The following is a 21,856-nucleotide window of genomic DNA, read 5'->3' as shown; positions in this document are numbered from 1 at the left end:
TCACTGGGAGAGCAGATAAAGAAAATGTGGCAGTTGCACACTATCGAGTATCGCCCAGAAGCTGGAAGCCAGGATCAGATGCATGCATAGCACCACACGGCTACATCTTAAAAAACGTAGCATTTACTGAAAAACATTAGGGAACATAACAAAATACATAACATAAAAGCAGGTATGTAAATGTAAAATGCATGCACATAAAACGACAATGTATCTTTTTCTTTTTTTTCTTTTTTTCTTTCTTTTTTTTTTTTGAGACGGAGTCTAGCTCTGTCACCCAGGCCGGAGTGCAGTGGCCAGATCTCAGCTCACTGCAAGCTCCGCCTCCTGGGTTCAAGCGATTCTCCTGCCTCAGCCTCCCGAGTAGCTGGGACTACAGGCGCCCGCCACAGCGCCCGGCTAGTTTTTTGTATTTTTTAGTAGAGACGGGGTTTCACCATGTTAGCCAGGATGGTCTCGATCTCCTGACCTCGTGATCCACCCGTCTCGGCCTCCCAAAGTGCAGGGATTACAGGCTTGAACCACTGCGCCTAAGAGGAAACAAAATGACAAGCAAGAGAGGGCTGCTTGCATGGAACTATGTGGCATGAACTGAGGAGGAGGATTAACTCAACCCTCTGCACCTGAGACAGCAACAACTTATGTTAACATAATAACAAAGTAAATTATTAAACAACTTACTTTCTCCAAAGTTAGATTAAAAACTAGCTCTGAATTCAAGTTTAGAGACCTTTGTTAAAGTTTCCACCCTATTTCTTGCAGGACATTTAAAAACATACTTCCGGCTGGATGCGGTGGCTCACGCTTGTAATCCCAGCACTTTGGGAGACGGAAGCAGGTATCACTTGAGGCCAGGAGTTCGAGACCAGCCTGGCTAACATGGCGAAACCCCATGTCTACTAAAAATACAATATTAGCCAGGCATGGTGGCAGCCCCCTGTAATCCCAGTTACTCAAGAGGCGGAGGCAGGAGAATTGGTTGAACTGGGGAGGCAGAGGTTGCAGTGAGCCGAGGTCATGCCACTGCACTGCAGCCTCAGAGACAGAGCAAAACCCCGTCTCAAAAAAAATAAAATTAATTTTAAAAAAACATGTTTCCGGATACAACAGCATAGATTCATAGTCCAGCCGGTTACATGACGATTCCCAAGCTCCTTCTTATGTGAGTATGAAAGGACCTCGATGGTAGTTTCTTAAGTAAGATGAGATGAGAGATGGGGATACAGTCCAAAGAAGCTGATGCTTTCAGCCTTTCCTGCTTATCAGGTGCCATGCTAAGGCTGTTTGCTGTCATCTTCACAGTGAGAGGGAGGTATTATACACCCACTTTGCAGAAGAGGCAACTAAAGCTCAGAGCAATTCAGTGACTTGCCCAAGGTCTGCAGTTAGTTTGAAACCAGCCCTCTGTGCTCTCTCCGGCACACCATTCTGAAAGGTATCAAAAAGTAGAGAAGCCCAGGTTCATTTTGAGTCTAAGCAGTGCATAGCTATGAAGAACTTGAGGGTCGTGTTGCAGCTATCAGCCAGGACAGCAGGAAGCCCAGCAGCAGCGCTTTGCCTTTGCCTTCCTGGAAGGACAGGTGGAGGCTCACCTGCACCATTTCCCATGAAGGACTTGCTAATTTCATCTGGCTCTGCAGCACCATGTGCTGGGCTACCTTGCATTGCCCTCTGGCTTGCTCTAGCTGTTCCCTGGGACTTCTTTTAGCAGTGCCCATGTCTTCAGTGGGTGTGCTCTCTCTTCATGGCAAAATCCTCAAGGTCAGGGCTACAAATGGGACTCCCTCTGTACAACCCCAGACAGGCAGCCCATATAAACACAAAGGAGATGCCTACCTATTAATTATGTCCTAACTGAATTGAAATGCATGCTTCTATCCATCACATTAGTTTGGTAGACCTTTGGATTTGAAAGTAATTTGTTTATAAGAATCGGCTAGTGAAAAATGTTAAACCATAATTGTTAAAAGTGCTGGGCCTCATAGCAGTCTACCTACAGGTGATTCACCACAGCATTCCTGGTAAATGCGGGCAAAGTGAACACACATTACGAGCGAAAGAGTCTGGGCTGGCCATCGAAAGACTTAGAATCCTACAGCCAAGAGGAATTTTAGGAGACCCCATCCCTTGGCTCCTGACAGCATCAAGACTGTGATGAAGGGCATATGCCTTAGCGTCAAGGTGGCCCTAGGTTCAAACCCCAACTTGACCTGGTGGGATCTTAGGCAAGATCTTAAGCTCTTCAGACTTAGTTTCTTCATCTGCAAAATACGAATGGTAATACATTCCTCATAGGATTGCTGTGAGGATTCATTGCAATTGTGAATGGACAGGGTCTAATAGAGTAGCTAGAACACAGTAAGTGCTCAGTAATGCTCCCTATGTATGTTGTTAAAATTACAAATAAATGTCTCCAAGAATGGAGCCTCACTTAGCAGTATAATGAACATCCATCCCAGCAAGATAGAAATAAACATGATAATCTCTGCTTAAATGGTCAGAGGCCACAGTGACTTACCCAGGTTCAAGGCCGAGTACATGGAAGAAAAATCACTTGCAGTTCATCTTTCATTCATTCACACTTTAAAATGTTTAGCCTATATAGAAAATATATCCTGTACATTAAATTTCCCTAGCATTTTTCCGAAGGATGCTTCTTAAAAGCAAGTTAGAATGGTATATTCATAGAATTAGAAAGAAATGTTTGTAGAAGTTACACAAACAATGTTTTTTTCAATCTGGGAAATCTTTTTATAAGCTTCTCTCCACTGCTGCCACTGGCAAATAGTGAATCAGCTGTTTCCCCCACAATTCCTGCTACAGGGAGCTCACAATGTGACATGGCAGTCCTCACAAGTTACTGCGGCTCCATCACCATCAACATCTAAAATACGCAGGCAGTGAGCAAGACTCTAAGTCCCATAAGAGCTGAGTCCGGGTAACTGGTTCACTGCCATATGCCCAGAACCTAGAAGCACAGTGATTTGTGACCAAGCAGGTGATCAAGATATATTTGTTGGATGGATGGATAGGTGGATGGATGGATAGATAGATGGATGGATGCATGCATGCATGCGTGCATGGACAGATGGATGGATGGACAGTCGGATGGACAGATGGATTGATGGATGAATGGATGAAAGGATGGATGGACAGATGGATGAATGACATGCCCTCTCTGGGTGCTACAGAATAAGTTAAACCTGTTTATTCTCCTTTCATACTATGGCTTAGAGTCCAAGGCACTGAATCTAAAGTAAAGAGTTGGGGATATTTTATGTGATGCAGTTATAGAATTGTAACTATCCTAAGACATGTAAACAATCCCAGGTTTGGGTGTCAGTAATAAAACTCCTTAAAGTGAATTACCCACTGATTACAGGGGTATGGGTAGTTGTCAAGTGAAAACAGTCCATTGATTTTCAAATATTAACACTTACAGATGCCTGAGACATAATTATTAAGAATTGCATTTAGTTCTTCTGTAATCTGTAACCAGATATAAGCTACCATCTATTTTGAACTTAATACAAGGCCTAAGTCCTTAATAGAAATGTATGTAATTCTGAATTGATCACAAGGACAGACTTTTGACAGAACCTGCTCATATTTTTCAAAAATATCTGTCTACTCATTGACAACATGGTCTCTTTCTCAAATTTGTTATTGGACTTACTAACTGTTGTATCTGAGAGGAACCAGATTATTAATAGCTCAAGTTATATATATAAGTTAGTGCATTCACTTTTATTAATAATAAATGAGGCAAGTCACCTTGCTCCAAACTGACTGTGCCATATCTTGCGTTGTTTTCTCTTTTGCAGAATTTCTTTTCATTTGCTGAATTAAGTCGTGCCCAATGACTGATTTATTGTTTTATTCACAAGAGGAGGGGGGAAGCATTAGGTACCTGGTACCCAGCAAAAGCCCAATAAGCAAAGTTATCAGTGGAATTCCTCAATGTGACAAAGGGCTGGATGAGGGGTTCCTTGCTGGTACAACCAGGTCACAAGCCTAAGAAGGCTTGACGGGTGTGGCTGGCTCCCCCCATGGCCCTGCTCTGTTTCTGATCTGGGCTTTGCTGCCCTGGGCTGGGCTGCTTCTCCTGGCTCTCTGCAGGACCTCCAGGCTCCAGGAATTTGGACCGAGTGGTAGAGACATCGCCGGCAGAGACGGCAATCGCCAGCTTCCTCTCTGCGCTGTCTTGTGATTCAAAGCAGATTCTGCTCCACTTTTTTAAAAGGGGAGCACATGAATGCTGGAGACCCACAAGAACAGAATTGAGCAAGGAAAGGTGCAAGAGTGATACAAAAGTCCGTGAGTAAGTGGCTCATTCGAGGTGAGCCATGACAGGGATTGGTTCATGGGGAGCCCAGGGGCATCAAGGTCTGATTGCTGAGAGTGTTCTTGTGGGAGGTGGGAGGTTATAAGAGCTGCAATAACCCTGGGGCTTAAGAGTTTTGCAAATGATCCTGGGCTGGGACACAAACACACACACACACACACACACATACACACACACACAGAGAGAGAGAGAGAGACCGAGACCTGTGTACCAAGGTCATCCAAGCACTGCATTTGTGCTTGGCTGCAGGGAGGAAGGGTTGGAAAAAAGAGGATGTTTTCTATCTTGGACCTTTACCTAAAATAGGCACCATCACGCTCAGTGGCCTTGCTTGCAAACTTCTACAGCAGGGTGAGCTGGAGAAGTGAGTGTGAATGTGAGCTGCAGGGTAGTCCAGGAAGTGACTCTGGACCTCTTCTTACATCAGTCTGGTATGATACCACAGTTAGATAACTTAGCAAAAATTGCTGCTGGCTGGATGTGTGGCATGGTCATCGAAAACATTTTTTTGCTTTGCCTTTTTCTTCTTGCATTATTTTCTAGCTAATGATCTCTCTTCCTTGGAAGAGTACATTTCTGTGGTAGGAACTATCTTTGTGAAAATATTCTTTTTTAGAGACAAATTGGCATCACAAGAATTCTGATATTCGAGGTACAATTAGTTCACGTATCAACATTTTAATGCACATTGGTATTCTCAAAATTGTATATACTACCATAGAAGAGCAGGATTTGAGTCACAGCCCTGTTTCTTTCCCCATATAAATGAGTCACTGAGCCTCAAAGGTTCAATCATCCCTTTATAGATGAAATGTAATAACAGATACTAGTGACATTGTTGGGACGATTAACTGCAAATGTACAAAGTCCTTTTTAACATAGTAGATAATTATTTATTATTATTCCTGATAGACACGGCACAGCTATAAGCTGGCTAAATACCAAGAACAATGAGTAGGATTACCTCTTACATTTCTTTTCCCAACACAATGCTTTGCTTCTGATCTGACCAGGGCTTTGCCAAAGTCACACATCCAGTAAGTGGCCGAAGCAGATCTTCAGACCCACAGTTTGGCTTCCAAAGGACCACAGTGAGTATTTCTAATGCTGAAACAAGAGGGTGCAGCTCTGCAGCCCAGGCGGGTGGGCCTCAGGGTGGGTAACCAAGACAGCTCAATGCATGTCTCCCTTAGCCGTCCCCAGCCCCTAAAAAGAGAGCTGGGGGTCCCAGTCCTCTGTGGGATACAGTCCTCTTTCATCACCAGTTTCCAGCCTACCCTGCATCTCTTCCCTCTGAATTGCAGAAACCCTCCCAGCCTCCATGCCACCTTTCCTGGTCACCCTCTTCCTCCTTCACTCTTGCTTCCTCCAAGCAAATGGCCACCTCCGTGAAGGAATGACATTGCTGAAGACCGAATTTGCACTTCGCCTCTACCAGAGTGTGGCCGCGTGTAGAAACGAGACGAACTTCGTCATCTCTCCTGCTGGTGTGTCCCTCCCCTTGGAGATCCTGCAGTTCGGAGCAGAAGGGAGCACTGGCCAGCAGCTGGCAGATGCCCTGGGGTACACTGTCCATGGTAAGAGGCCTGCCCACATGCACACTCACTCACCCTTCTGCTCACACTCACGCTCTCCAGCTCACCCTCCTGCTCATACTCACACTCACTCTTCAGCTCACCCTCCTGCTCACACTCACACTCACTCTCTCCAGCTCACCCTCCTGCTCACACTCACACTCACTCTCTCCAGCTTACCCTCCTGCTCAAACTCACACTCACTCTCCAGCTCACCCTCCTGCTCACACTCACACTCTCTCCAGCTCACCCTCCTGCTCACACTCACACTCTCTCCAGCTCACCCTCCTGCTCACACTCACACTCTCTCCAACTCACCCTCCTGCTCACACTCACACTCACTCTCTCCAGCTCACCCTCCTGCTCACACTCAGACTCTCCAGTTCACCCTTCTGCTCACACTCACACTCACTCTCTCCAGCTCACCCTCCTGCTCACACTCTCACTCCAGCTCACCCTCCTGCTCACACTCACACTCACTCTCTCCAGCTCACCCTCCTGCTCATACTCACACTCACTCTCTCCAGCTCACCCTCCTGCTCACACTCACACTCACTCTCCAGCTCACCCTCCTGCTCACACTCACACTCTCTCCAGCTCACCCTCCTGCTCACACTCACACTCTCTCCAGCTCACCCTCCTGCTCACACTCACACTCTCTCCAGCTCACCCTCCTGCTCATACTCACACTCACTCTCCAGCTCACCCTCCTCACACTCACACTCTCCAGTTCACTCTCCTGCTCACACTCACACTCACTCTCTCCAGCTCACCCTCCTGCTCATACTCACACTCTCTCCAGCTCACCCTCCTGCTCACACTCACACTCTCTCCAGCTCACCCTCCTGCTCACACTCACACTCACTCTCTCCAGCTCACCCTCCTGCTCACACTCACACTCACTCTCTCCAGCTCACCCTCGTGCTCACATTCACTCTCTCCAGCTCACCCTGCTGCTCACACTCACACTCACTCTCTCCAGCTCACCCTCCTGCTCACACTCACACTCACTCTCCAGCTCACCCTCCTGCTCACACTCACACTCACTCTCTCCAGCTCACTCTGCTACTCAGGCTATCTGGGAGATAGGGAGCTCAGCTCCCTATGGCGTGCAAGTGGGGAATAGTGATCACTGGACAGGTCTGTGACAGAAGGCATTCAGACTTTGGAATGGTGGTGACCCTTGAATTTTAAGGTTTCCTTTTAACCTAACAGGTTTCGTGGCAATGTTTCAGTTTCATTTGACACGCCCTAGCATCGTGCTTTCCCAGGTGCCAGGCAGCGCCGGAGGCACTTACAAACATTAATTGAATTAATTGTCACAACAGCTCTGTTGAGGATAATTTTATTATCATCCTAATTTTAGAGATGGGCAAATAGGCACGGAGAGTTGAAGCAACTTGCTGAAGGTCACAGAGTCAATAAGCGGCAGAGTTGGGACTCAAGCCCAGGCTGCCTGGCTTCAGAGCCCATGCTTTTGACCAACCTGCTTTTATAAATCTGTGACTTCTAGCCAGTGCCAGATCTGCTAGCTTATTTCTATGGATTATGTATTTTAGAGCAGCTCTGCCGGCAGCAGCATGAGTCTTTCGAATGCCAGGTCAGCTTCACCTCTGCCTCCGCTCAGTGCCTCAGCTCAATGCTTGACCTCAGAACCAATCTACCAGCTCCAGCTAAAACAGACACTCACGCACATACTTTTTCCTTCCTAGACTAGGAGCTAGGAATTCAGCAAAGACAGAAAAAAAAAAAAAAAAAAAAAAAGAGGCTATGAGCTCTGTGGCCTCACGTTCATTCCAAGTGGAATGAAGCTGTCCTAGGCAGGGTCGTCCCAGCCCACCCATTCCTCACCCTGTGGGTGGGCAGGGCAGTAAGGCCCCACCACCTATACCTGGGTGACACTGAGCACCTTTATTAATCTGTCTGGGCCTCTGCTCTCTCATCTATAAAATAGGGATAATAATAGCCCTCAATTCACAGGACTGTCAAAAGCATTCAGTGTGATCAGGAGTGTTGAGTGTTTAGCACAATGTCTATAAACACAGTTAACCTCCAGCATTTTTCACCCTGTCATTGCATATTCTGGTGGGTCTAAAAATGTTCTTCCTGTGTGCAAATATGCATGGACAAACTAGGCTAGGGCAGGAAAAGATTTCACACAAAAATTCACTTCAAGTCAACTTACTCTGCTATTGTAATATTTCTGACTAAAAGAATGTGGTCCCCTGGCCCAGAGAGGGTGGAAAGATGGAGAGGAGAGCTCTGTGACCATTCCTCAGGTCACATCACACTATGGACCAGGGAAGTGTTTCAGTTCTTCTCTGCAGACAGTCAATATTCCTAGGAATGTGATCTTAGAAATACATGTGACCTTCCTCGATAGAGTAAAATCTGATTATAAGTATGTTTTTATCCATTTTTTTTCTTACTACACTCAAATACAAGCACTTAAGTTAGGCTGATTCATGAGATAAAGATTCTGAGTCAATCTTTTGCAATTGTGGATTCTCAGAAGCAGCTTTGGTAGTGAACATATTGTGGACAAGTGATGTCTGCCTACTAATGTCCTCTGCAGCCTCGTGGCTAGGGGCCCTGGCAAGGGTAGACTCTGGGTTCCTGTGCCTCCAGAGAACATTAGCCAGGAAACTCGGGGGTCTGCTGCTGCCTCCTGGCTTGGCTTCTGCAACATGAAGGGTGTCAGAGGGGACAGACCCCAACTGAGTGAGAGTTTCAGCCCAGTGAAAACCAGCTGGAGCCAGGTAGTGGAGGAAAAGATACCCAGCATTTTGTCTCACAGGGAGGGTTTGTAGATAACTGCAGGGCTGTGCCTAAAAGGGAGTAGAAGTAGCCTAAGCAAGGGGGCTTCACTTCTGGAAACACTCAGCTTGCATGTGTCAGGAATGTGAAGCTTGGGGTATGCAACTGTGTCTGGACTCACCAGCAGGCAAGAGCCCTCGTTCCAGCCTAAGGGATGCCTGGGGGAGGACGGAAGCTGCAGCTTGTGAATAATAACATGAAAACAAAATCCACTATTGATCATGGAGAGAAGGAAGCAATCTCCTGTATAAACAGTAAATAAATAGAAGTCCAGCTGCCATCCATGAAGGTGGAAGCTATCGACTCTCTCAAATGCTTATTATTTCCTTAACATTCTTGCAGCCTCTCACTGACATTAAAAACACAAGCTGTCTGCTGGGTCTTAGGGAAAGGGGGGATGGGAGGAGTTCTTACCTTTCCTCTGTATTTCTCAAATTGAAAGCATAGTTCTACACAAGGCTGAATCCAAATGTTACTCAGGCTCATGACACGCAGTTGTGGGAATGGATTTAAAGCCCTGAACAAGACATATTGACAGTACAACATCCTGGCCACCTACCATCATTGTCACTGTGACATTGCACATAAATCTCCTGATGTTGTGTTTGAAACCCCATCACCCTGCATGGTGGATCTGCTGTTTTCCCAGCCCTAGAAAATCTACTCCAGCACACATCAACCTTCCTAAGGCAGGAAATTAAGGAAGAACAACCTCTATTCATCTACAGGATGTTGGTAGTATTTTTCTATTTGACTTCATTGCAGCCTGATTTCTCTCAGATTCTAGCATGGTTTCTTCCCAACTTTTAATTGGTGGATCCAGGCTGATTCCTGAGCACATTAGCTATGACTTTTTCAAACTGGCTTTGTGTGGTAGATGAATTTTATGAGCAAGGGTGGAGTTGCTGGGGTTCCATCTCAATACAATGTGCGCTGGAGGTTGTGCTAACTCCTTACTGACACTCACCATTGTCAACTTATCCCAACTTGTTTTTCACAGACCAAAGGGTGAAAGATTTCTTGCATGCTGTTTATGCCACAATACCCACCTCCAGCCAAGGCGCCGAGATGGAGCTGGCCTGCAGCCTTTTTGTGCAAGTGGGAACACCGCTGTCCCCCTGCTTTGTGGAGCAGGTCTCCTGGTGGGCCAACAGCAGCCTGGAACCAGCCGACCTTGGTGAGCCCAACAGCACCGCCATCCAGACTAGCGAAGGGGCTTCCAGACAGACTGCAGGTAAAAGAAAACTGTCCATTTCAATAAGGCTAAGTCAGAGGGCTGCAGAGAAAGAGTCTCACCCATCACTTGTCAGAGGCCATGGTGCTCAGGCCATCTTCAATTTTAGCAGAAGTTTGTCCTCTTAGGAGATCCTACCCTTGAATGACAAGGGGACACTGAGTCCCCTTCTGCCACTTTTCCTGCTCTGACCCTCCCCCACACAAATATACACATGGGCACACATATACACACACATGAGCCACAAGAACACACAAGAACAAAGAAGTGTGCTCTTCAGAGCCTCCCAACTCAGAGGACCCCACAGGCTTTGTCCCATGCAACTGTTCGCCCACTGAGCTCTGCTGTCATCTATAATAAACTACCTGTGACAGCAAAATGCAATAGGAGCCACAAAAAGGGTTTCCTGGGAATGTAGATTAAGGAAATAATTTAAGAAAAAGTTACACACAATAAGATGTTTAGCTCAGCGTTATTGAATAAAGAGACTTACAAACAGCCTCGCTGCCCTGCAATGAGGGGTGAATCAGTGTAGCACAGCACCTGCATGTTATGCAGTTGTAATTATTACAAAAGATAAAATAATGAACGCTTACCGAGTGTTTAGTTTATTTAGTTAGCACTGCTCCAAGTTGATTATCTCAGTTCACCCTCACAATAATCCTAAGGGGTAGGCGCTATTACTCTCCCCATTCTATAATTGGAGAAACTGAGGCACAGAAAGCTCAGCCTCCTGCCCAGGGTCCACAGGCCAGAATTCTAACCCAGGTAGTCTGGCTCCAGCATCCTTGATCATTTCAAAAGTTTCACAGCAATGTGGAGAACATTCAAGACCCAGTGTTGATTAAAAAGCAGAATAGGATTGGGAGGCCAAGGCAGGCAGATCACGAGGTCAGGAGTTCGAGACCAGCCTGGCTAACATGGTGAAACTCCATCTCTACTAAAAAAACAAAAAATTAGCCGGGCATGGTGTCATGTTCCTGTAATCCCAGCTACTCGGGGAGGCTGAGGCAGGAGAATCACTTGAACCCGGGAGGCAGAGGTGGCAGTGAGCCAAGCCTGTGTCACTGCACTCCAGCTTGGGCAACAGAGCGAGAGTTCGCCTCAAAAAAAAAAAAAAAAAAAAGCAGAATAGGAAGTGATATGTATACTGTGACTGAATGGAAAACGGTGAGTGTATGGACAAGGATGGCAGAATTAAATGCAAAAATTAACATCATTTGTGGTAAAGTTCTCTCTCTCGCTCTCATATTTTACCATGTCTTTTCAATTTACTTAAATATGTTTAATTCCCTGCTCAGATCCTTGTGCTGCCAGGGCATAAGGCCAGAGAAGCAGCTCCCAATGCAGGCTGATTGTCCTCTAAGAAAAAGGGGCAGTTGGCTCAGTTGCTCAGAGCACAGAGTCCAGAGCCAGGCTGCTTGGGTTCAAATCCAAGCTTTCCATGGAGCTGCTGGGGTTCTATTTCAATGCAATCCACATTGCATTGGCTAACTGGGTGGATGGTGGCTTCACCCCTCATAAGTATGTGACCTTGCCCAACTTCTCTGAGCCTCAGTTCCCTCACCTGTGAAATAGGGAATAACAATAGAACTGTTAGGAGGTGTTGGTGAGGATTTGCTAAAGCACTTAGAACAGAGCCTAGCATAAAGTGTGTGCTTATTAAACAAATAAACAGCTGGGACAAAAACTATCCCCTTAGGGGTGGTCTGCCTTCTCCTCTTTCTGGCACTGCATGAAATTTTAACTGCAGCCCTCCAAAGACCATACCTTGAATATTGTTGTCTAAGCAAAGGCTCAGTGAGAGATTCAGCTCAGCAGCAGGGCAGGGTGGGGACTGGGGGCGACATTGTGCAGGATCTCCCATCACAGCACATACTCCTTCCAAGGGTCTGCCTGGGGAGGGAATGTCTAATAATTCCTAGGAAATGGCCCCAAACAGAACCAGTAGCAGCATCCCAACCTGTTCAGAAAAGAATAAAAAGCACGGTCTTCAGCAACAGCTGGTTATAAACACATATCGATTTGCAATTAACAGATTTTAATAAATATGCTACCAACTCAACTCCAGAGATGCCTCACTGCCCCCACCTCCCCTGAGTGGTCATGCAGGTGTCAGGACTTCTGAGTTCTCACTTCCATTTCCCTCTCCACACCCTCATCCCCCAGCAGGGGGTATCATTGTCACCCTCATATCCAGCCCTACAGAGCCTCTGACTCTGGCCCTGTGAGGGTATCTTAAAGACTCTATCTAGGTCTAGGATTTTTATAAAATGACCATATCACTCAATAGTCCCCAAAAGTTGAGAGCAGCTCCTGGTGCCTTGGGTCCTTGATAGCACAAGGAGCTGAGACAGGGAATTAAATATTCTTAAGTAAATTGAAAAGATATTGTAAGATGAAGAGAAACCACCTTAAGCAAAAAGACCTTCATTTTCACGTTTTAACTCTGCATTTAACTTTAGCATTTAACTCCTTGTCCACACATGCACTGGGTTCGGTTCAGTTTCAGTGCATATTTAACCCACGGCCCCCTTGCTTTCCTGCTTGCAGGTGAGGGCCCCAGTGAGGGCCCTGGTGGCTGGCCGTGGGAGCAAGTTGGTGCAGCATTTGCTCAGCTTGTGCTTGTGAGCACCATGTCCTTCCAAGGCACTTGGCGGAAGAGATTCTCCTCCACAGACACACAGATCCTGCCTTTCACCTGTGCCCATGGCCTCGTCCTTCAGGTCCCCATGATGCACCAAATGGCTGAGGTCAACTACGGTGAGCTCTGCCCCTGCTGGTTTGTCTAAAGGGAGAGGAAGCCTGGGCCGGAGGGCAGGAGAGAGGAGGCCAGGTCCCTGCTCCTAAGGGATCGGGATGTGTTTCTGCAGGGTCCATCTGCTGGACTGGGCGCACATGGCGGAAGGAAAGACTAGGGTGCCTGGAGACTTTAGAGAGGAGTGTTAGACAGTGTGCTCTGACAGGACGGTGAAAAGACACAGATGTGGAAGAGAAACTCAGTTTTATGCTTGACATTTCCTTCTGCACTAGTAGAATTTGGACCAAACTGCCACCCTGGCAGGCACAATAGGCCCGGATTGAATTGGCTGTTCCTTTAAGGCCGGGTACAGTAGTACCCTGTACCCTTATCCATGATTTTGCTTTTTGAAGTTTCAGTTATCCGCATCAGAAAATATTAAATGGAAAATTTCACAAATAATTCTCAAGTTTTAAATTGCACGCCCTTCTGAATAGTCTGGTGAAATCTCCTGATGTCCTTCTCTGTTCCACCTGAGATAGGAATCATCCCTTTGTCCAGCATCTCCAGGCTGTCTACAGTATGCTGATTAGTCACTTAGTAGCCATCTCGGTTATCAGATCGAGAAGACGTAGTATATGCAGGGCTCATTACCATCCATAGGTTCAGGCCTCTACTGCGGTTCTTGGAGCATATCTGCCAAGGATAAGGTGGCACTACTCTATGTGGTTCTGCACGTGCCATCATCCCCCCATACCCAGCCCTACAGAGCCTTTGGCTCTGGTCCTGTGAGGGTATCTTAAAGACTCTAGGTCTAGGATTTTTATAAAACGACCATATCACCCAACAGTCTTTGGCCTGAAACTGCCTCCTGAGGGTGGGGTGGATGCTCCGTTTTATTGTTTCCAGTCCTCTGAGCCAGCCTCTCTCAGGGTCTGGCACTGGTTCGTTCTCCTGGCTCGTGGGACAGAGCTGACCTCTGATCCACTGTACCCTCAGGTCAGTTCCAAGACACCGCAGGACATCAGGTGGGGGTGCTGGAGCTGCCTTACCTGGGAAGTGCAGTGAGTCTGTTCCTGGTGGTGCCCCGTGACAAAGACATCCCCCTGAGCCACACTGAGCCACACCTCACAGCCAGCACCATCCACCTCTGGACCACCAGCCTGAGGAGAGCCAGGATGGATGTGTTCCTGCCCAGGTGAGCAGCTGAGTCCCCCTCACAGGTGCTGTGCAGCCAGCAGTCAGAAGAGCGTAGATTTGCACACAGGTGGTCTGCCTCTAGGGTCTGTGCTTAGCCACTGGGATGACTTGTTTAATGTGTACCCCCAGAAGTTAGGCCAAGAGGAAGTGACCCTAGAGTTTGAGTCCATTTCAGAGCCACCGCTGGCTAGCTCACGGCACAGACTGAAATGAACTAACTTCCCAGAGTCTTCCCAGGACAAGATATTCTGCCTTCACTGGGCTGGACTGGAGCCCCCCGAGGACCCCTGATCCAGCCCTAGGCCACAGCCAGTTTTTGGAGAGGAAATGCTCATGGTTCCCTTGTAGGAACGTTCCCCAAATCTTATCCCATCGTAAGAGTATACAACTGCCATTTTTCCAAAACCAAAGAGATAAGATGACTTATGTAATTGAGAAAGTACAGATAAAATTCTGATCAGATGCCAAATTAAGACATAAAAATATGACACTTTAAGTCTCTATGCAGAAGGTTCTCATTCTTTCTAAATGGAGGTGAACTCTCCTTTAAGAAGACCCAATAGGTACAAATACAAATCAAAAAGTGAAGTGGCAGCATTCTATTTTGCTTTTTCAAAACAAAATATATTAGCGAAACTCATAACTTTACAAAAAGATTCCTCTTAGGGCTTCTTTAAATGATGAGCTTCTGTGATATATTTGAAATCAGAGTACATTTATAACCATTTTTGACCAGTATTAAGCAAGGAATGTTGTCCAGTAGCCACTAGCTGCCTTGGCCTCTCTCCACTGCCTGGGCTTCCAGTAGGCAAAGGCAAAGTCCTCGGCAGTACTCCCTCAAGGAGTTAAAAATAAATCTATGCACTAGAAGGAAAACATACAAAGAGAGACCCAGCAAGTTAAGGGCCAAGGTCTAAAGTGAGATCTGGCATAGCCCAGGGCAAAAGGTGCACTTAACTCTAAGGTAAAGTGTATCTCTCAAAACGAAATATTTGGAACCCAAACCAAAACACAAAGACTGAATATTTCAACAGATCTCTCAGGGAGGGAGCAGAAGCAACCCTAATCTTCCTATTATATTTGAGAGAAACTTGGCAAGGGAAGGAAGAGCAGCGTTCTATGTCAAAAGTAGAGAGAAAAGGAGGCTGCTGCGGGAATTTGCCACAACCTTTTTGGGTTTAAGAGACAGATGGTGGGCCTCATCTTGGAGCAGCTCTTCCCTGGAAGAGACCCCAGGGAAATGCCCAGCTCCACTGAGAACTCTCCACTGTCCTGATTCTGCTTTTAGAAGTCTCAAACCCTCAAGCAGTGATCCTGAAAAACGCTGGCAGGCGGGGAAGGCAAGCCAAGGCAGAAATCTTAGTAACACAACTATTAGTTAGCACTTAACCTCATTCTGATAATTTTTTTAAAAAATCTCCTTAAGACTACCAAGACTGCTGTCCAAGAAGGATAGAGGTTTTTAGGAAAATTAAGTTATTTCACAAGTAAAACTAACCAAGTTTTTATTTGTTTGTTTTTAAGCTAGCTTTAAATCCTTTGGGGAACAAAACAGAAAAAGTAAAAACTGTCTTAGGTCTAGATTTAGGTATAAGCTTTGGATCATGAAAGACACAAAGTCAGCTTTTAGGCAGGAATTTACCTCTCATTCTCTCAAATCACTCATTCTTCTTTTAGTATGACCTGCTCTACAGTCAGCAGGCATTTTTTGTTTAACAAGAGCAAAAAATTTTGCACACTGTGGGTAGCAATGCAAAATTGTGTGACTATGAGATGTGCTTTCAGGTTACACATCACCAAGCAGTGCACTGGTAGATTCTGGATGAATTATGGTGTCTAGCTTCCAAAGTAACCTTTTATGTATAAATAAATAAAAAAGTGCATAGGGACTGTTAATCTTCATGAGGGATGCTTAGCATACTAAAGAAATAATCAAGAAAACCAAGAATGTGTTAAGGGTTATTTATAACCACAATCATGTGATGTCCCACAAGAAAGACTAATAATGTCAAATATGTATGTAATGAATAAAACATTTGATTATTAGGTCAACATAGAAGGCTGAACAGTGTTTTGATATTAGACATAATATATATCTTCTTAAAATCCACCAGATCCCACATACTCAAAAAGAGTTTTGCCCTTCCTCCCAGGAGCTGCTGATTATCATGGTGTGTGGTTTATGCTTTTCTAGGGGTGTTTCTTTTTTAAAAAATCAAGATATAATTCACATATTATAAAATTCACCCTTTTAAAGTACACAATTCAGAGGTTTTTAGTATATTCACAAAGTTGTGCAACCATCACTACTAATTCCAGAACCTTTTCATCACCTCAAAAAGAAACCCCATATCCATTAGCAGTCACTCCCAACTCCCCTCCCCACCTCCCAACAACCTCTGATACTTGCTCTCAATAGATTTGCCTATTCCAGAATTTCATGTAAGTGAAATTATACTATATGTGGCCTTTTGTGTCTGGCTTCTTTGCATAATATTTTCAAGGTTCATAGTAGCATGAATCAATACGATCTTCCTTTTTATGACTGAATAATATTCCATTGTATTGATATACTACATTTTGTTTATGTATTCATCAATTTATAGATATTTGGGTGCCTAGACACATTTTGACTTGTTTTAACTTGTTGGCAACTAGAAACAATCAAGTGCACATTTTTTTTGTGTATATATATTTTCAATTATCTTGGATATACACCTGAGAATGCAATTACTAGGTCATGTGGTAACCCTACATTTTACCTTTTGAAGAACTACCAGACTGTTTTCCAAGTCACTGCACCATTTTACATTCCTACCAGCAATGTGTGTGGAATCCAGTTTCTCCACATCCTTGTCAACACTTCTTAATGACCATCTTTTTATTTTAGTCATTCTAGTTGGTGTGAAGTAGTATCTCATTGTGCACTTCATTTGCATTTCCCTAATGACTAATGCGGTAGAGCATCTTTTCACGTACTTGGAGAAATGTCTTTTTTGTAGAAATGTCTATTTCAGATGATTTACCCATATTTAAATTGGTTGTCTTTTTGTTATTGAGTTGTAATAGTTCTTTATTCTGGATACTAGTACCTTAACAGATTTACGATTTGTAAATATTTTCTGTCATTCTGTGGTTTTTCTTTTCACTTCTCAATGCTGTCCTTTGAAGCACAAAAGTTGTTAATTTGGATGAAGCTCAATTAATCTATGTTTCCTTTTGTTTCTTGTGCTTTTGATGCCATATTCTTTTGAATAGACACCATTGTCTAGTTAGGGTCACAAAAATTTAGGTTTATGTTTTTTTCTAAGAACTTTATAGGCTTAGCTCTTATATGTAGGTCTTTAATCCATTTTGAATTAATCATTGTATATCATATGAGGTAGGGATTCCACTTCATTCTTTTTTGTGTATCTATCCCTTTGTCCCAAAATCATTTGTTAAAATGATTTTTCTTTCCTCCACTGAATTTTCTTGGCATCTTTTTCAAAATCAATTGCCCATAAATGTGTAAGTTTATTTCTGGACTTTCAATTCTATCCTATAGTCATAGATGTTTGTTTGCCAGTTCCACACAGTATTCATTACTGTAGCTTTGTAGTGACTTTAGAAATCGGGAGTGTGAGTCTTTCAACTTTCTTCTTTTTCAAGAGTGTTTTAGCTATTCTGGGCCCCTTGCATTTTCATATACATTTTAGGATCAGCTTGTCAATTTCTGCCAAAAAGGCAGGAAGGATTTAGACAGGGATTGTGTTGAATCTATAGATCAATTTGGCGAGTATTACTTTCTAACAATATTAAGTGTTCTGAGCCATGAACTCAGAATATCTTTCCTTTAAGTTTTTCTTTCTTTCAACAATGTTTTGTAGTTTTCCATATGCAAGTCTTGCACTTCTTTTATTAAATTTATTCTAAGTATTTGACTCCTTTGAATTTTTACTTATTTTCAGATTGTTGTATAGTGTATACAAACACAATTGATTTTTGTATCTTAAACTTGTATGCTGCACTTCAGTGAACTCATTTATTAGCTCTAATAGGTTTTTTGTGTGTGTGTGTGTGGATTCTTTAGGGTTTTCTATGTATAGGACCAAGTCATCTGTGAACAGAGATAGATTTACTTCTTTCTTTCTAACCTGGATGCCTTCTATTTCTTTTTCTCATGTAATTGTCCTACTCACCCTCCAGTAGCATGTGAAATAGAAGGGGTCAGAGTGGACATTCTTATCTTGTTCCTGATCTTAGGGGGAAACCTTTCAGTCTTTTACTGTAAAGTGTGATACTAGCTGTGGGGATTTTGTAGATGCCCTTCATCAATTTAAGGAAGTTACCTTCTATCCAAAGTTTGTTGTATGTTTGATGTTTGTTTGTTTGTTTTTAATCATGAAAGGGTGTTGGACTTTGTCAAATGCTTTTTCTGCATCTATTGAGATGGTGGTGTGGCCTTTGTCCTTTATTCTATCAATATGGTATAGTATATTAATTGGTTTTCATATGTTGAACCCACCTTGCATTCCTGGGATAAATCCCACTTTGTCATGGTGAGATTTATATGGTGTTGGATTCAATTTGCTAATATTTTGTTGAAGATTTTGCATCTATATTCATAAGGTATATTGGTCTGTAATTTGTCTTTCTTGTAATATCCTTGTCTGGTATTGGTAAAGGGTATTTTTTTAATCAAGTTATTTTTGTAGCATTTCTTCTGGATCTGCCTTCATAGCCATACAAGACAATCACTCTAAGCTTTTATAGTCATACCTCACTTTTACTGCTGTTTTTAGTTTACAAAAAATGTATCACCCACCAAAAATCACATTTAGTTTCAAATAGCCCTTAATTAACTCTTTCTCAATATAATTGAAAAATAATTTAAAAATCACAATGGTAACAGTAAGTGCATGGGCTGTGCTGGGGATTGTTCCAAACACTTTACAAGGATTCATTCATTTAATCTTTACAACCCTACAAACACGCATTACAATTATGGTCATTTCACAAATGAGGACTGAGACAAACAGAAGTAAAGTAACTTCCCGCGGAGGTTACTAGTTATGCAGGTAGTTACTTGATCCAGGATTCAAACTCAGACATTGGATTCCCAAGTTCATGCTCATAACCACTGTTTCAGCAACTGGAGGTTTCAAAAAGGATGTGTTTTCAGTATTTAAGAAAATTTCATAAGAGATGGTCCAAAAATTTTTTTGAGAAATGTCAGCATATTTGGAGAAAGTATATTTCTTTTTTGGAAACTATTCTGAAGATTCAAAATATACCTTTATGAGAAAGTATGATATTTTTGGTTAAAGTATGAGTCACACTGTCTTGTATAGCAATGAAGACCTTTGATATTAAATGGTCTTATTCAATATTTTTACTCTCCTACAAGTTCTGTATTATTTATAGAAAAAGACCATCTAATTTTCACTTTGATCTTTTATATTTTCAAAGAAAAATAATATCAGCAGCTCTTTTAAAGGATTTTTCAACAGTAAACCTTTAAATGCCTTGTTCCTGGGGAAATATAAAATTGGTGTGCTGATTCTTTATGCTCAAAGGGTTTACTAGGAAAACCAAGGCTTTAAGTTCCATTCTTTTCCTACTGTGCTCCAAAGGCATAAACTGCACACGGCAAATATGAAAATATATTTTATCCAGTATAAACACTCTATTAAATAAAATACTCTATTAATTGTCAATAAGGCAATTAGTCAACAGCCTCTTTTCTGCACCTACTATAAGTGAGATGCCACACGAGATGGGAGGTAGCAAAATGTAGGTGATTAGAGCATGGACTCTGCACACACACAGGCTTGATTTGAATCGAGGTCCATCACATACTCATTATGTCATCTTGGGCAAGTTTCTTAAACTCTTTAAGTCTTGATTTTCCCATCTGTAAAATGAGGATAATAATAACATAGTTATATGAAGATGAAATGAGATAATCCACATAAAGCTCTTATAGTATCTAGCATAATGTAAGCACTCATTAAATATTAATTCTTATTAAGAAATAATAATGAATTGGAGCCTGGCACAGTGGGGCACACCTGTAGTCCCAGCTACTCGGGAAGCTAAGGCAGGTGGATCACTTGAGGCCAGAAGTTCGAGTCTAGCCTGGCAACATAGGGAGACCCCCATCTCAAAAAAAAAAAAGTGTTTAAAAAATGAATTGGGATAGCCACTCTTCTCAGGTAGTTTACAATATCATAAATGACGCTAATAGGAAGCAGAATGTTCTATATATCATAAGAGCAAAACAAGGTGTTAATGGGGCTTTAAGAACCAAAGGTCACAAAATAGCTGAAGAAAAGGAGGAGGAGGTAACAACTGAAAAATGGATAATAACTAAAAGATAATCAAAGTCAATGGGAAGACTTAGAATGAACAGCAGGAACAAGAGTACAGAGGTGGGGAAGAGCTCTGTGTGGTCAGATTAGGGCTTATGGGAAGGCACCATGGAAGATGAAGCTGGAAATAAATCTGGTGGAGCCAGCCTGACTTCCAAGTTAGGGACTTCGGACTTCATGTGGTGTGCACGAAAGCATATTGAGTGAGAATTTTGAAAGTTGATGGTTTGTTTTTGCTTTTCAGGTTTAGGATCCAAAATCAATTCAACTTAAAAAGCATTTTAAATTCTTGGGGAGTCACTGATCTTTTCGATCCACTCAAAGCTAACTTAAAAGGAATTTCAGGTAAAAATGGTTCTTCTTCCAAACTTGCTAGCCTTGTGTTTGGGGCAGTTTTATAATACTTTGATTAAGGGATTCTCGTTTCCACAGAGCCTTCAGTGGTAAACAATCAGAGTCAACATTATGTAAAAGATTAAGAAAGGTGCTCTGTTTGATATAAAAATGTGTTGCTTCTACTAACAGTCAAATTTGGGTCAGATCTTGTGAGGAAGGGATGTTTCTTCAGGCCTTAATCACGGTTTTCAGATACCACCTTCACCATGGGGTCAATGTCCACAGTACCCAATAAAGAGACCCTCCCTCTAACCGTCATGACTAGGAGTGGACCCAAGGCATTGCTGCAGCAATAGATTCTTCATTATGACCTCCTGCTGTTCCATCAGCTTCACAGGCACCCTTTGTTTCTACACCCTTTTCCTCTCTCCTTCCCTATACCTTCTCTGTCCTCTTCTAATAAGCTAGTCTTGAAACCTTCCCTCATCTGTCCAATTTCCTTTCTTCAAATTACCCAGGCTCTTACAACCTTGCCTTAAAATGTTCTCCTTTCCACCAACCATGTTGAATTTCTTTGCACATAGTTGAATTGCTACTACCAATCAATACATGCTGTTTGCTTATGATAGGGAATTTATATCAAATATAAACAGGGAGTGAATGCCAGAACCTATGTTCTACAATCCTCTCAAGACACCATTAACTAAACTATTGCCAACTGAGAGGCTCAGGTTTGTTTCTACTCTGGATATTAAATTATCTGTGCAAAGATGATACTGTAGCTGGTATTTCCATTGGCCTTGACATTTCCCTTACCTGAAGAGCTTGAAAATCACTATTTTGAATTCTAGAACATCATAATATGGACTTTTCTAAATTTTGGCTCAGAATCTTCCTTCTTAAGCAATCACAGGAAAATTGAGATTTTGACCCACAAAAGAAGTCTTGGTTTGGGCTTTAGATGTGACCAGATTGACAGAGTTACTTATCAAATAAAACACAGGAGTGAGAATCTATTCTACAGAGTTTAAAATCTACCAGCTCTGTACTCATTGCCTGAACACGCGAAGAGATAAGCAAAGCAATAGTCAAGTTTGGGCATAGTGTCCACAACGATGCTGGGCACACAGTGGGATACCAAGCAAATATTGTTGACTTGGTCAAATGACTCAAACAGAAACTTTCCTTACTGACACAGGCATAATCTGACATTTCAGGGAAAGGAGGAATACTGAAGAGAAAAGATCAGAGGGCAAG

The 21,856-nt window shown here is 43.2% G+C and overlaps 2 protein-coding genes across 14 annotated transcripts in view; one reads left to right on the top strand and one right to left on the bottom strand.

Annotated features, from left to right (window-relative positions):
- Positions 1-215: 215 nt before the first annotated feature.
- The window catches only part of LOC105490746 (integrator complex subunit 6), a 119,935-nt gene continuing 98,294 nt past the window's right edge, over positions 216-21,856 (bottom strand). For 7 of the 11 annotated variants that reach the window (XR_011615027.1, XR_011615026.1, XR_011615024.1 and 4 more), the window contains 3 exons: positions 19,647-19,806; positions 11,741-11,933; positions 5,128-9,964 (listed from right to left, as the gene is read on the bottom strand). The gene's annotated coding sequence lies outside the window, so the exon portion shown is untranslated. Of the gene's footprint in view, positions 2,598-5,127; positions 9,965-11,740; positions 11,934-19,646; positions 19,807-21,856 lie in introns of those variants that run through there. The other 4 variants (XR_011615030.1, XR_011615025.1, XR_011615028.1 and 1 more) reach the window with 4 other exon arrangements.
- Positions 5,667-21,856, top strand: part of LOC105490748 (serpin family E member 3) — a 64,129-nt gene continuing 47,939 nt past the window's right edge. For all 3 annotated transcript variants that reach the window (XM_071081626.1, XM_024795725.2, XM_011756646.3), the window contains exons 1-5: positions 5,667-5,922; positions 9,737-9,970; positions 12,524-12,733; positions 13,710-13,908; positions 20,508-20,608. In XM_071081626.1, coding sequence (XP_070937727.1) covers positions 5,667-5,922; positions 9,737-9,970; positions 12,524-12,733; positions 13,710-13,908; positions 20,508-20,608 — 1,000 coding nt within the window. The remainder of the gene's footprint in view (positions 5,923-9,736; positions 9,971-12,523; positions 12,734-13,709; positions 13,909-20,507; positions 20,609-21,856) is intronic.

Source organism: Macaca nemestrina, chromosome 16, assembly GCF_043159975.1.
Source record: "Macaca nemestrina isolate mMacNem1 chromosome 16, mMacNem.hap1, whole genome shotgun sequence".
Classification (NCBI taxonomy): domain Eukaryota; kingdom Metazoa; phylum Chordata; class Mammalia; order Primates; family Cercopithecidae; genus Macaca; species Macaca nemestrina.
The sequence above is the reverse complement of the archived record's forward strand: the minus strand, read 5'-3'. Positions and strand labels throughout refer to the sequence as shown.